Source organism: Cherax quadricarinatus, chromosome 11, assembly GCF_038502225.1.
Source record: "Cherax quadricarinatus isolate ZL_2023a chromosome 11, ASM3850222v1, whole genome shotgun sequence".
Classification (NCBI taxonomy): domain Eukaryota; kingdom Metazoa; phylum Arthropoda; class Malacostraca; order Decapoda; family Parastacidae; genus Cherax; species Cherax quadricarinatus.
The window spans coordinates 49,292,413-49,309,799 of NC_091302.1; the positions used below are offsets into that span (position 1 = coordinate 49,292,413).

The window sequence follows — 17,387 nt, forward strand, 5'->3', positions numbered from 1 at the left end:
CACAGTATCATCAGCAAAAAGTATCTGTGTCACTTCCCATTTTGTATTTAATTCTCCATAATTTAATCCCACCCCTCTCCCGAACACCCTAGCATTTACTTCTTTTACAACCCCATCTATAAATATATTAAACAACCATCGTGACATTACACATCCCTGTCTAAGTCCTACTTTTACCGGGAAGTAGTCTCCCTCTCTTCTACACACCCTAACCTGAACTTCACTCTCCTCATATATACAGTAGGGCCCCGCTTTACGGCGTTTCGCTTTACGGCGTTCCGCTAATATGGTCATTGCAAATTATGACCAAAATTCGCTCTAGGGCTCCCCCCACCTGACTTTCTAATACGGTCACCGCGCCCCACCTGGTTTGTTTACATTCTCTGTGAGATCCGTAAGCACTAAGTCTCTCCATTATGTCTGGAAACTCCAAAATTTTAAGTGTTTTTAAAAGTTATTTCATATTTTATATATACTCTGATAATTATGCTTATGTATACATGTACTTAAATAAACTTACATACTGTGCTGGCATGCAGGTACACATTAAAATCAGTAAAAGTGTCTTATGTCTCCAGACATCATATTAGTAATGATAATAATAATCATCGAGTCTCATTAAATGTCGTATATTACGTTAATATACACATTTTCATTAATCCATCCATGATATTTTTTTAAAAATTATATAATAAACATGATACATAACATATAAAGATGATAAATACACCCCACAATAGAATAAATAAACATAAATATGAGATGTGGTAACTAGATAACTTGTACAAGTGATGCCAAGAATAACATTTTTTCTAATCTAACATAAGAGAAAATGTGTTACTGGGGGTAACTATAGAAAATTATTTCTTTTGTATGTATGTAAGTTTATTCAGGTATACACAAATACAGTTACATAGATTATCATATATAACAGCATATGTGTAGAGATCCCAGGATAACCCAAAAAAGTCAAACAGAGTGACTTATTTCCATTGCCTTCACTCAGAGCTTCATTTCTTCTCAAAATGATGTTACATGAGAATGGGCGTGTTCTTCTTTATTTATTTTACCGTATCAATGTAGAGACAACTTGTACACAGTGTAACTTGTACACAAACCAGACGTGTACACTTTGTTTACAAAGCTTACCTTCGCCTGGTTTGTTTACATAACTCTGCGCCTGTCCTCTCTCATGCACTCATTCTTTCTCTCTCTCATTTATTCGTTTTATCTCATTTACTTACTCCTGACCCTACATTAAGACTACAAATATTTTAAGGTAAGTAATGAGTGAACTGTATATACAATTTATTGCTCTGGGATGCTTAAATATAGAATATGTGTGGGTGGGTTGGCCTGGTATGGTAGCCCGGCTGACTACCACACATACCACACTTGATTTTTTACAATAAATACTACTCATCTCACCCTAGATTAAGACTACAAATATTTTAAGGTAAGTAATGAGTGCACTATGTGTGTATTGTACTTTTTTATTGTTATATATTTATCTATTTATTTATTTATCTATTTATTTATTTATCTATTTATTTATTTTAGGTAGTAGGTTGGTAGACAGCAACCGCCCAGCGAGGTACTACCGTCCTGCCAAGTGAGTGTAAAACGGAAGCCTGTAACTGTTTTACACGATGGTAGGATTGCTGGTGTCTTTTTTTTCTGTCTCATACACATGCAAGATTTCAGGTACGTCTTGCTACTTCTACTCACACTTAGGTCACACTACACATACATGTACAAGCATATATATACACCCCTCTGGGTTTTCTTCTATTTTCTTTCTAGTTCTTGTTCTTGTTTATTTCCTCTTACCTCCACAGGGAAGTGGAACAGAATTCTTCCTCCATAAGCCATGCGTGTTGTAAGAGGCAACTAAAATGCCAGGAGCAAGGGGCTAGTAACCCCTTCTCCCGTATAAATTACTAAATTTAAAAAGAGAAACTTTCGTTTTTCTTTTTTGGGCCACCCTGCCTCAGTGGGATACAGCTGGTGTGTTAAAAGAAAGAAATATATATATATATATATTTATTTATTTTAAAGGTAGTAGGTTGGTAGACAGCAACCACCCAGGGAGGTACTACCGTCCTGCCAAGTGAGTGTAAAACGAAAGCCTGTAGTTGTTTTACACGATGGTAGGATTGCTGGCGTCTTTTTTTCTGTCCCATAAACATGCAAGATTTCAGGTATGTCTTGCTACTTCTACTTACACTTAGGTCACACTACACATACATGTACAAGCATATATATGCACACCCCTTTGAGTTTTCTTCTATTTTCTTTCTAGTTCTTGTTCTTGTTTATTTCCTCCTACCTCCATGGGGAAGTGGAACAGAATTCTTCCTCCGTAAGCCATGCGTAAGGGGCTAGTAACCCCTTCTCCTGTATATATTACTAAATGTAAAAGGAGAAACTTTCGTTTTTCCTTTTGGGCCACCCCACCTCGGTGGGATACGGCCGGTGTGTTGAAAGAAAGATTTATTTATTTTAGGTAGTAGGTTGGTAAACAGCAACCTCCCAGGGAGGTAATATCATCCTGCCAAGTGAGTGTAAAACGAAAGCCTGTAATTGTTTTACATGATGGTAGGATTGCTGGTGTCCTTTTTTCTGTCTCATAAACATGCAAGATTTCAGGTACGTCTTGCTACTTCTACTTGCACTTAGGTCACACTACACATACATGTACAAGCATATATATACACACCCCTCTGGGTTTTCTGCTATTTTCTTTTTGGTTCTGGTTCTTGTTTATTTCCTCTTATCTCCATGGGCAAGTGGAACAGAATTCTTCCTCCGTAAGCCATGCGTGTTGTAATAGGCAACTAAAATGCCAGGAGCAAGGGGCTAGTAACCCCTTCTCCTGTATTTATTTACAAAAGGAGAAATACAAGAAGAGAAAGATAAGTATACATACCTGAACTATTATTATTGGCTTCACATATGATACGAGGCAAACGATCAACTGCCATTAAGGTCAGAAGGATATAACCGCTTATGTACAGTAAAAAACCAGCCACCATAGTCTTAAAGCGTCCCAGCCACGCATCTGATATGTATCTGAAACATTCACAGACATTCGAAAATAACTATATTATAATTCGACTTGACTTCATTTTATTAAGGCAACTGAGGGAGGTATCTCCAGCCTCAAATCCTAGCATGTACTGCATACAATGTATCCAAGGAGAAAAGATTGCCTCTGTATATACTATACAAAATTTGCAAGCTAAATGAATTATACAATCATCTTGTTTGTCAGTTTAAAATTATTATCCTACATATCTGAAATTTTTATTGAGAAAAGTTTTTCTCATTATTTTGAATAGAATCCAAATTTGAAATGTGTCCCTAATTCTGAACATACAGATATCCAAATTTCAGCATCAGACATTCTCAGAAAGGTTAAACCTTGGAAAAAAAATCACCAAATAATTTAAAAACACTTATTTTATGACAAGTTTAGAGATTCAGTATGGTGGAAAGTCATGGAGTTTCTTAGCTTGGAATGTGGAGGGCAAATTAACCCTTTAACTGTCCAAACGCAGACCTACATTCTTATTGATAGTACTCCAAACATAGATCAATGTTTCATTTTTCCTGTCTTCAAATTTGGAACTAGAAGCCTGATAGGCCTAGGCAGTATAAAATGGGTCTTAACACTCAGTATGCACAGTATCAAAAAAAAAAAAAAAGGACCCCCTCAGTACTTTGTGGGAGCACCAGTTCAACTGAATACCAGCTAGAGCAAACATCATGATAATAACCCATGTGCAACATTAGTGTCACATCCTTTCAATTTTGATAACTCTAGTACTGTCATCCTGCCAGAATGTCCTATCACCTATGCCCTAAGTAAAGAGAAATTATTCTGCAACATGAGTAACATGTGTTTGAAAGTCTAGCTTATGATCAAGTTCATGAACTGCTCTCTCAGAGACAGAGACACAGGCAGGTAGAGAGAGACAGGCAGGTAGACAGAAAGACAGACAGAGAGATAGAGAGGTAGACAGAGAGATACAGACACAGAGACAGATAGAGTGCCACTCTGTCTGACACTGTGCTTCATGGAGTTTCATATACTCCAGCACTTCTAAAAACATTTCTGGGACCTATAAATAATTTGTATGTATTTCTACACAATAGTATGTGACTGATGCAGGTGAACATGTTCACCTGTCAATGTGTTCGTAACTGCTTCATTACTACATCTGTACCTAATATTTGTGTAAGAACAAAGACTGGCTATGATATCACAAGATCTACCATAAATTTTAATTTTTTTTAACACGTCGACCATTTCCCACCGAGGCAGGGTGACCTAAAAAGAAAGAAAAAGCCAAAAAGAAAGAAAAAAACTTTCATCATCACTCACACATATTCACTGTCTTTGCAGAGGTGCTCAGACACGACAGCTTAGATGTCCCTCCAAACTGCCAATATCCCAAACCCCTCCTTTAAAGTGCAGGCATTGCGCTTCCCATTTCCAGGATTCAAGTCCAACTAACCAGTTTCCCTGAATCCCTTCACAAAATATTACCCTGCCTACACTCCAACAGCTCGTCAGGTCCCAAACACCATTTGTCTCCATTCAATCCTATCTAACACGCTCACGCATGCTTGCTGGAAGTCCAAGCCTCTCGCCCACAAAACCTCCTTTACCCTCTCCCTCCAACCTTTTTGGGGATAACCCCTACATAAAAACTAAGTAAATGAAGAAAAACAAGAAAAAAGTTAAATTGGCAACACTTCTGCAAGTAGTAGGAATCCACGTTGCAGTCAGGTGAGTATCTAGTGCCAACTTTGCCGCCTTATATCTCGTTAAGTACTGGAGGTAAATTTTGTTTTATCTTATTATACACATAAAATTGTGCCCTCTTTGTTTTAATTTTTTTTTTTAAATATTTGGAGCACTAGCAGTAAAAATGTAGATCTACATTTGGACAGTTAGAGGGTTAATTGCTTTATAGTGTACCCCTTTTGACTAGCATAGTTCTCTTAGGACCTTTCATCATAGTTGACACATTTAACTATTTTTGAGAGGAGTTCTACTCTTGAAGCCCAGCCCAAAGTCAGACTATTGCTGCCTACTGCTGTCAGGTCCATGGTGCTTTCACATATGTACTTAATATGTGAAAACTCCCCTTACATATAAGTACTTGTTGCTAATACTTTCATTATATATTCATCCTCCTTGCTTAACTCATTCTCTCCACACTACCATTAATGTCCAAGTGGATGATCAGCCGGTAGGGGCTTTAGGAATTTGGAGTACAAGTTGAAAGCCTCACAATGTTTTCATTTTGCAACATGGTGGAGTACAGTACAGTAGGACCCCCATATCTGCAGGCGATAAGTTCTAATGACCTGCCATAGATACCAAAACCATGGATAGTAGCAAACCCTAAATGTAAATCCTAAACATACATATTATAAAGTTTAATTGATATATTATGCACAATAAGTGGAATTATCATTTTTTTACTGATGGGAAGCACTTGACAGCTTCTCTTAGGCTTTGAATAACTGCCAGCCTCTCCACTTTTGTGCTCTGGGACCATTATTATGCAAAATTAAGAGGTATTTTTAGGCCACGGTAAACCATGGATAACTGAATCCGCAGATACTGAATCAACAGATACAGGGGTTCTACTGCACAGGTTGGCCATCACTAATCCGGCAGCACTGGGACCTGTAGTGTGCCGGATCAGTGAGTTTGCCGGATTACAGTGGTTAGGTTAGAATACACTTAACCTATCAGTAGAGGCTCTTTCTGCTACATCTTCCTCATTTTCATCACTGGTTTCTCCTCCACTGGCTTGCTGCTGTGGATTTACAACCATCTGCACATTTTCTGAGTCAGTATAATGATGAAATTTGAGCCAGTATAATGATTTGAGTCAGTATAATGATGAAATTTGAAATTATGCTAGCCAAAATTAGTGCCAGATTACTGATGGAACCGGATAACTGGTTGCCGGATTAGCGATGGCCAACCTGTACTAATAAGAAGGAATGTGCACTTCAGCTCAATATCCCAAACTGTGATTTCTTATCCTGTTTGATGACAAGTAATTTATTTAAAGGTCAGATATGCTAGGTTATAATAGTCAGTGACATACCCGCCTAGAAGAGCAGACATGTATGAGACTCCCGCCAGGACAAATACAGCATTCATAGCATCCAGAGAATCCCATGCCTGAGGACCATCCCAAGGACCCTTCAAGTGGACAAACAAGGTTATATTAACTCAAATTTTTAAATTTCCCAACAGCCATTAATTGTGCCATCAAGTTACAGGTAAAAAAAAAAAAAAAAATATATATATATATATATATATATTTTAGGTAGTAGGTTGGTAGACAGCAACCGCCCAGGGAGGTACTACCGTCCTGCCAAGTGAGTGTAAAACGAAAGCCTGTAATTGTTTTACATGATGGTAGGATTGCTGGTGTCCTTTTTTCTGTCTCATGAACATGCAAGATTTCAGGTACGTCTTGCTACTTCTACTTACACTTAGGTCACACTACACATACATGTACAAGCACATATATACACACCCCTCTGGGTTTTCTTCTATTTTCTTTCTAGTTCTTATTCTTGTTTATTTCCTCTTATCTCCATGGGGAAGTGGAACAGAATTCTTCCTCCGTAAGCCATGCGTGTTGTAAGAGGCAACTAAAATGCCGGGAGCAAGGGGCTAGTAACCTCTTCTCCTGTATATATTACTAAATGTAAAAGGAGAAACTTTCGTTTTTCCTTTTGGGCCACCCCGCCTCGGTGGGATGCGGCCGGTGTGTTGAAAGAAGAAATATATATATAGATGTAGTAGGTTGGTAGACAGCAACCACCCAGGGAGGTACTACCGTCCTGCCAAGTGAGTGTAAAACGAAAGCCTGTAATTGTTTTACATGATGGTAGGATTGCTGGTGTCCTTTTTTCTGTCTCATAAACATGCAAGATTTCAGGTACGTCTTGCTACTTCTACTTACACTTAGGTCACACTACACATACATGTACAAGCATATATATACACACCCCTCTGGGTTTTCTTCTATTTTCTTTCTAGTTCTTGTTCTTGTTTATTTCCTCTTATCTCCATGGGGAAGTGGAACAGAATTCTTCCTCCGTAAGCCATGCGTGTTGTAAGAGGCGACTAAAATGCCGGGAGCAAGGGGCTAGTAACCCCTTCTCCTGTATATATTACTAAATGTAAAAGGAGAAACTTTCGTTTTTCCTTTTGGGCCACCCCGCCTCGGTGGGATACGGCCGGTGTGTTGAAAGAAAGAAGAATTTTTACCTAAAAAATAGGAGCATACCAAACCATACCACAGGCGGGGATAGAACCCGCGATCAAAGAGTCTCAAAACTCCAGACCGTTGCGTTAGCCACTCTCTGATCGCGGGTTCTATCCCCGCCCGTGGTATGGTTTGTTTGCAATCATGTCATTACGATTTCGTGAGTCATGTTTTAGGAGCATACCAGATAAGCATCAAATGGCCATATACTAAAAAAAAATGCAACAGGTCAAACAACAAGTGAAAAAATTAAATATAAAATTAAATCATAATCCTCCTTACTTTTACCCTCCCTCCAAAACAACCAACCAACCAGTCTGTCTAGACTGAAGTGAACACGTTATGAACCAATGAATACATATACCTCTACTACTCCATCCTTCCTCCCTTCCTCTATCCTTAGTCTCATCTTAGTATCTGCACAATTCAAGCAACCCAATATCAAGTCATCTGGAGTCCATCTTTATTGGACTTGGGGTAAAACACTTAAATTAAAAAACAATCATAAAATTTCGTCAAAACATGCTCAGTGAATTTCTGTGCCTAAATCTTTTTTTTTTTATGTCATTTTTTCTTATGAATGCCAATATAAACCAGTTTAGAAATAAATTAATTTTTTTTTTTTAACAAACCAACCATCTCCCACCGAGGCAGGGTGACCTAAAAAAGAAGAAACACTTTCACCATCATTCACTCCATCACTGTCTTGCTGGAATGGTGCCGATATAGAGTTCAAAATCTACAAATATCCCCACCCCCACAGTGCAGGCACCGCACTTATATTCCCACCCTTCCTTCAGAGTGCAGGCACCGTACTTATATCCCCATCCTTCCTTTCGAGAACAGGCACCATACTTAAAGATGTATTATTGGGTTATCATATAAGAGCTAATTTATACTCACACAAAACAAAACCACAAAGTGAGGGAAACCTCTATGTATGGTAGAAAAAGATTAAATGTTGTGTAGGTAGGGTGTGTGAAGTACTGCACAATTTAATTCACTTGATGGTCATGTCTTGGAGGCCCAGGACCAGGTTAGCCAGCACTTCAGAAATATTAGAATTTCCAGAGTTCTGTACAACTGTAGTACCCAAACTGATAACTGCTGATCCTAAACAACAACATTTTTGTTAATCCTCCTTTTTTTTTGTTGTTGACGAGTCTGGCCTCCTTCCCGTTCAGCAGATGGCCGTGGGTCTTCATATGTATCACACGTGTTACTGAGAGTATCTAAGTGGAAAGCATATTTGTGATTGCTGTGATCATGTAAATTTCACTACAAATCCCACATGGTATAGTGTACAGCATACCCCATCTTTGGAATAGACAATGATTTTCAGTTTCTTGTTAGTGAGAGCCTTGATTGTAGTCAACAATCAGAAAATTCATAATGCACACTGTCTACAGTTACTAATGAAGTGGGAGGGGAAATGCAGTTTGAGGTCTAGTAGATAACAGTGCATTCCTTTTCTAGAAATTCGGGGCAGTAGATTCTAAAAGCTATAAGAAAAAATCCAATTGCCACTTCCCTTTTCATTTTGTTGTCATGGTGCGAGTGAAAGTGCACAAGATCATCCTTGGTGGTAGGCTTCTGATACATTTCAAAAGTCAGTTAGCCACCATATTTACATAGATGTAAATTTATGTAGAGAAGTTATTGTCACACCCCTCCTCTAGTTTGAACTTGATTAAAGGTTCAACTACTTTCAGCCTCTTTTGAAGGGCCAGTTTGAATCTTTTGAGCATTATTATGAAGTTGTCATCCACATACCATAGCCAAATTACACTGCAGATGATACAGAAACCAATTTTTCCACTGCTAGGTGCAGTGTTTAGGTTGGTTAGAACCTCAGTTGGGGCAAACACACTTGTACAGGACACTTGCAGTTTTAATCATTCCTAAATTGTTTGCTTAACTGATCTTGAGTCATCAATCATTGCTGTCAGGTAAAACAAATTGTACTCTACATGTCCTGCCTACTCTACACCTGTCCTCTCTCCTCACTTCTCACTGGATTAAAGAAACTCATGGTGAGCAAAACATATCCACATAATGTTCCAGACATCACACAAGTTTAATTCATACATTCATTAATATTATATACCTTGTGATACAGTGTGAAAGTTGCTGATATATTAGCAACAAAAACAATTCTTAATCAATTCTACCTACCCTTCTAGCTTCACTCTTCATAAAGATGATTTTAATGCAGCACTAATTCAAATTATTATTATACAATACATTTTTAATAAAGCATAAAAAAGACACATATATTATTACTTCTCTATTATTATTATTATTATTATTATTATTATTATTATTATTATTATTATTATTATTATTATTATTATATTAAGGAAGCACTAAATACTTATTTTTTTTTTCAACAAGTCGGCCGTCTCCCACCGAGGCAGGGTGACCCAAAAAGAAAGAAAATCCCCAAAAAGAAAATACATTAATCATCATTCAACACTTTCACTTCACTCATACATTATCAATGTCCTTGCAGAGGTGTTCAGATATGACAGCTTAGAAGCCCCTCCAAACTAGAGTATAAAGTGAGTCAAAATACTTAAAAACTTAATACCGATTTTAAATACAGTACTGTACAATCTAAATCAAGACATTAATAAAAAAAACTTGATACAAAAAGTAGTCGTACCATTTACCTTGTTAAGAAACAGAAAGAAATTTGTAGCAAGGGCATAGTAAGCAAGACGTTCCAAGGTCAGCACTACCAAGATGACTACCGTAGCTGCAGTCTGTCTTCGAGCCTCCCTTGCATCCATTGCTGAAGATTAGGGGGAAACTTCATTACTTGATGGTAAACTTTTTTTTTTTTTCAACAAACCGGCTGCCTCCCACGAAGACAGGGTGACCCAGAAAAGAAGAAACACTTTCATCATCACTCACTCCATCACTGTCTTGCCAGATGGGCACCAATACTAATATACTGTACTTCATACAGAAGATACCATACTTAAGATATGAATTAAATTTACAATTTTACAATTTATCTAACATTACTTTAAACAGATTACAGCACTGTACAATATATTTTGCGTGAGTGGAACTTTGTAACTAATATCTATTCTTAGTAAAACAAAGATTATATTACATTATATACAGGTTAATCATATATGGAAAAGATCAAAGTTATGCAATGCAGTTTGAGTAGACTTAAAATTAAACACACCCAAAACTAATTTACAGAATAAGTATGTCTATTACATAAATGTTCAAAGCAATTCAGTTTAGTTATAGTGAGACAAATTTAAGTACTGTGCTACAAAGATTATTTTGGGTAACAACTCATGATTGTTACAACATATATGGAGATAAGAAATATAAATACTACAATAATCATGCTAAGTAACAACTCTGATGGTTACAACAGCCATGCCAGAAAGAAGGGTACAATTGATGGGTGAAGAATAGTGGAGATAAGAGTTGTAGTTTATATAATGGTAACTGTAATACAGAAATTTATGATACAAAAAGGACTGAATCATCCAATATTCTCCATAAGAATACTGAATTTCATGTTTACTTACTCTTACTTACTTATGTGCCACAAACAATGCAATTTAAATTGAGGCATTTGGTTCAATCAGGAGTATCTGATAAAATAAAAAATGATCCATGGAAATGAGGGGATGAATAAGTGTGTGAGGAGCAGGTACAAGGGAATGAAAATGGAAGCTAAAAGCACCATGAATTATAGGAATGTTAGTAGTACTTCTCCAGTCTCGGGTATCAGGAAAATAAATTGAACTGAATGCAGAAGCAGTCAAGGTGAACACCTTATGTAGCTTCAAAAGTATGATAGGCCATTAGCTTATAATGTTGAATGATCAGCATAAAAGGAAGGACCAGGAGCCAAGCCTTGACCCCCCACGAACACAAATCAAGGAGTACAATCGATAGCATCAAAATCGAAGTCAAGCAAGGATGTAATCAGGCAGTTGAATTTTACAGCACCTGAGGCTAGAGAAACAGTCTACTTCTCAATTACATTATTATTATTTCAGTGAATCCTTGACTTAAACAACTAATAGGAAAGGGAGTGTCCTTTAAATCAAAATTAATAGAAGATTTTTCCATGACTGTAACAACAGCAAAAACTTTTTGATTTCATGAAGTCTCTTAAATCTGAAGCTAAAGTTACCCAGTAGACTGCAACGGTAGCAGACAACTCTGGATTTAACTAATTTTTGTCCATTGCTTCTCAATGTTGTCTGGATACAGACAACATTGAGAAGCAATGGAATACAATAAACCAGGGTACAATAAATCATGGTTTCACTGTACATTCATGGGGGTCACATAACATGACAAAAATTAGCTTCGTTTAACCACTTAAAGTTCAACTATACAGTATCAAGTGGCCTTAAGCTCTAGTATTCATCTGCCCAAAATGCTCTGCATAACCAGTGGCTTTTCAAAATGTATAAAATAAGTGTCCCCACTTTCACGGCACGCATAACGGAGATAAAACACCTCAATTATTGGGAGCGCTTGAGGTTCCTAAACCTGTATTCCCTGGAATGCAGGAGGGAGAGATACATGATTATATACACCTGGAAAATCCTAGAGGGACTAGTACCGAACTTGCACACGAAAATCACTCACTACGAAAGCAAAAGACTTGGCAGACGATGCACCATCCCCCCAATGAAAAGCAGGGGTGTCACTAGCACGTTAAGAGACCATACAATAAGTGTCAGGGGCCCGAGACTGTTCAACTGCCTCCCAGCACACATAAGGGGGATTACCAACAGACCCCTGGCAGTCTTCAAGCTGGCACTGGACAAGCACCTAAAGTCAGTTCCGGATCAGCCGGGCTGTGGCTCGTACGTTGGTTTGCGTGCAGCCAGCAGCAACAGCCTGGTTGATCAGGCTCTGATCCACCAGGAGGCCTGGTCACAGACCGGGCCGCGGGGGCGTTGACCCCCGGAACTCTCTCCAGGTAAACTCCAGGTAAACTTATGTAACAATTATATGTTTAAAAATACAAAAAAAAAAAAAATTCATGTAAGTTAGGTTAGACTTTACTATGGATGCCCATGGCTACCCAACATGCTTCATGCACCACTTATTCTTTCCTTCCCCCCCCCACACGTGTGTGTCCACAGGTACGCACATGCACATGCACACATTCACATGCACCTGCACACACATATGTACATGCACGTACATGCACAAACACATTACATCTCCTCAGAAAGTCATGACATGCATCATTTTCACCTATATTTGGTAATACATGCATTATAGTACAACCATATACAGCATAATATTATCTATTGTGTAAAGAAAAAATTTAATATACATACTTAATCCAAATATTTTAGGCCACTTTCAAATTTTATTATGGGTTTCAATGGAAAGCTGAACCGCATTCAAAATGCCTCTTTGAAAAAGGCTTTTCCAGCATACATGACACTGATTGAGGATTGTACCTGCATATGGCTATAAATTAACACATGTAGACTGTCAAGGTTCCAACATTTACAAAATTTCTGGTGGCCTGGTGGTTAACGCTCTCGCTTCACACGGTGAGGGCCTGGGTTCGATTCCCAGCCAGAGTAGAAACATTGGACGTGTTTCTTTCCACCTGTTGTCTATGTTCCCCATCAGTAAAATGGGTACCTGGGTGTTAGTCGACTGGTGTGGGTCGCATCCTGGGACACTGATTTCACAGACCGGGCCGCGGGGGCGTTGACCCCCGGAACTCTCTCCAGATAAACTCCAGATAAACTGACTAAGAATTGTTGAGATACTGACTACCTGGAGGGTATTCCGGTGGTCAACACCCCCATGGCCCAGTCCTTTACCAGGCCTCCCTATAAACAAATGCTGCACTGACTGATCAGGCCATCAACCAGCAGGTATGGTCCAAGACCAGGCCACAGCAATGATGAACCCTAGAACCATAAACTGTTGACAACAAGTAAATGTCTACATCAAAATATAAAATACAGCATTCGTTCACAAAGCATTACATAACTTGTGTGCTACCAGTGTTACAGTTTCTAAGCAGTACAGAACATTATAGTTCATAATGCACAAGTGTAGCAAGCTTACAGCAACTTAAATTAGACCTCAAGTACAGTGTATAGTACTGTATAGTAAATTTACCTTATGATATATAATCTACCTCTCATAGTTGAACTATGGGAGTTTTCTTATTTTTTTTATATGGTACATATTGTAAAGTGATTAATTTCTTCACACAGTATTATTATAAACATAGTATTTTTTAGAAAAAGACTAGAGGAAGGCAATGCCTGATTGACTGACATAATAACATTGATTGCAGTCTAAACATGGAGTAGGCAAGTTATCAACTTCTTCCATACTCTCTAAAAGACAACACTGTAACGAAGCTTCCTCACACTCACAGATTGTGGGCAAATAAATTGTTAGAACACCACACATGCTTAGATACAAGGTATAAAGCTGTACATGCACCAAGCTTGAAAAGTATTAGATACCAATAAGCTACCTGAGGGATGCCGCGGCAAGAGGGGCGTTCTTTCTGTAGGCATGGTAAACACTGGCACTGCTATGATAAAAGATATGTCTTTGCAAATGCCAGCACTATACCTTTCTAATATATAGCACCTCAACCACTATATTTCCTGAAATAAATAATTTGCAAAACTCAGCACAACTCTGAAAATATATCTGTATATTGTCATACTATAAGTCTATGACTTGCAACTTTTTATGAGAATGGTTTGCAATTCAACGTACTTTTTTTTTCTTAATTTTTGTCAATACATAAATAGCAAGGACACTAATTTAAAGAATAATATAATAGGCTTCATTACAGGTACAGCACATAATTATTATATTAAAAAGCACTAAACTTAGCATTACAGAATATACAGGTATAATAATGCCCCAATTTGTTTATCATGCACTTTAAAGGAGGCACATAATTCATGTACTACTGACAGACTGCTAAGAAAATACAACAGAGCTGTCCAAAACCTTTGATAATTTTTCAACCACTAAATGCAAAAAGCACCACCCTGTCACAGTTTGAGGCTGCAATTTTAATAAGTCTGATCAAGGCTTGATGTGCGAGAGAGACTTACCATGAGCTTGGTTCCAACATTAGTCAAGAGCTTCTACTTTTCACTCATGCAAAACACTCATTTCCTCACATACATTCTGCATACATCAAAGTAAACACTATCTTGATGATAATTCATAATTATAATTTAAATTACCAGAGAATCTTACATAGCATACAAGCTGTTACCGAAGACCATTTTGAGGTGGATACCAGTGGCAGTAAACTCTCAATTCAACAAACTAATTTAGGGGGAGCCAGCAACCGGTAATGGTGATTGTGGTGGAGAGAGTATTTTGTCTTGAACATAAAAAAAATGGACAGTTCTGTAATCATTAGACTTTGCTCTTTCTTAATGAACTGGCCCAGTGGATTTTGCCCCATATTTCCAAAGCCTGTTAAACCGAGGTCCATTAAATTGAGGGTTGACTGTACAGAGTCATTGTTAAGTGCTAAACACAGTGTAAGTTTATTTAGGTACAGGTACACATAAGTACAATTATCATACCTTGTATCATGTGTAAATTACCTAGGATTTCCCCCATAAAAAGGTCAGGCAGTGACTTATTTCCACTGGTCATAAAATACCTGTCTGAATTAATAAGAACATTTTATTATGCTACAGACCCATAACTGTCTTAACAAGGGAACTTGATTGGCTACTCCAGTTCTTAATCAGCTAGGTTGTGGTGATTCTGTTGACTGTGTTTTGCTAGAACCAACAGTCTGAATTATCAGGCCAGCAATCAGGCCTGTCCTAGGACCAGTGAACCCCAAAACCATCAACATGTAATCAATAGATAGGTAATCAATGAACTCTCAAACTATTATTTTCCTTCTGAAAATAATAGTTTTGAGGTAAGGTGATATTTGTCTAAATGCAAAGAGAAAGACCATTACAGTACTGGGGGGGGGGCAAGTTTAAAGTTATATTTTGTTGTTTTATGGATACAGAAAGATATTTTGAAACTGCTCAAGTCCTTGCTACTACAATTGTAGCATTCATTCCTAACAGTATAAGTCCGTATGTGCGCTCAGTTTGTAATACCTATGTAACACTTTTTATGAGATTAATCCTGTTTGTTACTGTAATGATATAATAAACAGTATAGAGGGGGCTGTTAAGTGTCAGATGGAATAAAACCTAGAACACATCCTTGTGGATAGGCAGATAATTAAGGGGAAGGCAAAAAAAAAAAAAGTTAAATAAGGCAGTGCAACTAGCTCTTGTCCCCTGCTGTCATCTATTAGCTATTTTGTATAATAAATGGTTATAATAATTCAAACTGTTTTTCGTGACCTCAAAACTATGGTCTGTCAGGCAGCAGTCCAAAACACTGTTCACCATATATAAACTAATATTAAATCATTCAAATAAACCAATGGCATTTTCCACTTTATTAAGCTTACATTTAGATTCTGTAAATAATTTGAAACTAACGAGTTTATATTGTAGCTATACTATATAATATTTTACATAGATTTGTTAAATTATTATTATTATAATCAAGGGGGAAGCGCTAAACCCGGAGGATTATACAGCGCCTGGGGGGGAAAATGTGGAAGGCATTCAGGCTTAATTCGGGGAACTGGAGCACAGATCCAATTCCCTAAATCAAGAGCCCCTCACCAACATCAAGGTTCCAGCAAACTGCCCCCTAAAAATATGTTCCTCTACAGGGATTTTGGTCGATTCTTTAAAAATAATTCTCTCAAGGGCCTAAAAAAAAGCAGAAAATACAGGTTTGAAAAACTATTGCAATTTACTACGAGTTATCCTATGATTTGGCAATGTTTACCCAGAATAAATAACAACATTACTATAAATAACCATTAGTAAAACAAAAATTAAACTTAACCTGAAAAAATCTATTTTCTCTTCCTCAGGATACGTCCACTTAGAAGTTTTTTCTCCTGACGACTGCCCTTAAAAACTATCTATTTGTCTATCTGTGACTAAGTTCAAATACGGGGATAAAAACTTTTGTCATCCAACCAGGAGATCCCTAGCATGCAGATCCTACAGCAACGTCACACTAGAAATCCCAGACTGGGCAATAGCAAGCACAAAACTCACAGGAAACGGAAAAGAAGCTTCCTTTAAAAAAATGTTTTGTTAAGGCTGAGAGAATCCCGTGAGTGTGACGTTGTTTACCTCTGCTGGTCGCTTAAACTACCAACACAACGTTGTTTACCTCTGCTGGTCGCTTAAACTACCAACACAACGTTGTTTACCTCTGCTGGTCGCTTAAACTACCAACACAACTCTCAGTCCACAGCAACCTATGTTTACTTAACACAGTACAATATTATTTTTATTTCTTTGCAAAGGTTACAGTGTATGATTTACATTTTATAAACTGTTGTTAGGTACAAAGAATGCCTGAGATTAGTCAGGCATTTCAGGCAGACTAATCCTACTTACTTTACTTACTTACTTACTTTACTTACTTTACTTACTTTACTTACTTTACTTACTTTACTTACTTTACTTACTTTACTTACTTTACTTACTTTACTTACTTTACTTACTTTACTTACTTTACTTACTTTACTTACTTTACTTACTTATTTACTTACTTATTTACTTACTTACTTTACTTACTTTACTTACTTATTTACTTACTTTACTTACTTTACTTACTTATTTACTTACTTTACCTACTTTACTTACTCCACTTACTCTACTTACTTTACTTACTTTACTTACTTATTTACTTACTTTACCTACTTTACTTACTCTACTTACTCTACTTACTTTACTTACTTATTTACTTACTTTACCTACTTTACTTACTCTACTTACTCTACTTACTTTACTTACTTTACTTACTTTACTTACTCATAACTAGGCACACATAGATACATTACACGAATTATCATACATAAGTAACGTGTAAATTACCTAGGATAACCCCAAAAAAGTCAGATAAAGTGACTAATTTCCAATGTGGTTATTTAGGTTAAGGTGCGATGCTTGGTTGACAACG

General features: G+C 37.3%; 1 protein-coding gene across 1 annotated transcript in view; it reads right to left on the minus strand.

Annotated features, from left to right (window-relative positions):
* LOC128687589 (uncharacterized) overlaps positions 1–16,589 on the minus strand; it is a 64,583-nt gene extending 47,994 nt beyond the window's left edge. The window contains exons 1-5 of the mRNA XM_070083867.1: positions 16,475–16,589; positions 13,822–13,957; positions 9,983–10,104; positions 6,135–6,232; positions 2,930–3,072 (exon numbers count right to left, since the gene is read on the minus strand). Of these exons, the coding sequence (XP_069939968.1) occupies positions 2,930–3,072; positions 6,135–6,232; positions 9,983–10,104; positions 13,822–13,864 (406 nt within the window). The 5' untranslated portion in view covers positions 13,865–13,957; positions 16,475–16,589. The remainder of the gene's footprint in view (positions 1–2,929; positions 3,073–6,134; positions 6,233–9,982; positions 10,105–13,821; positions 13,958–16,474) is intronic.
* Between the last annotated feature and the right edge of the window lie 798 nt (positions 16,590–17,387).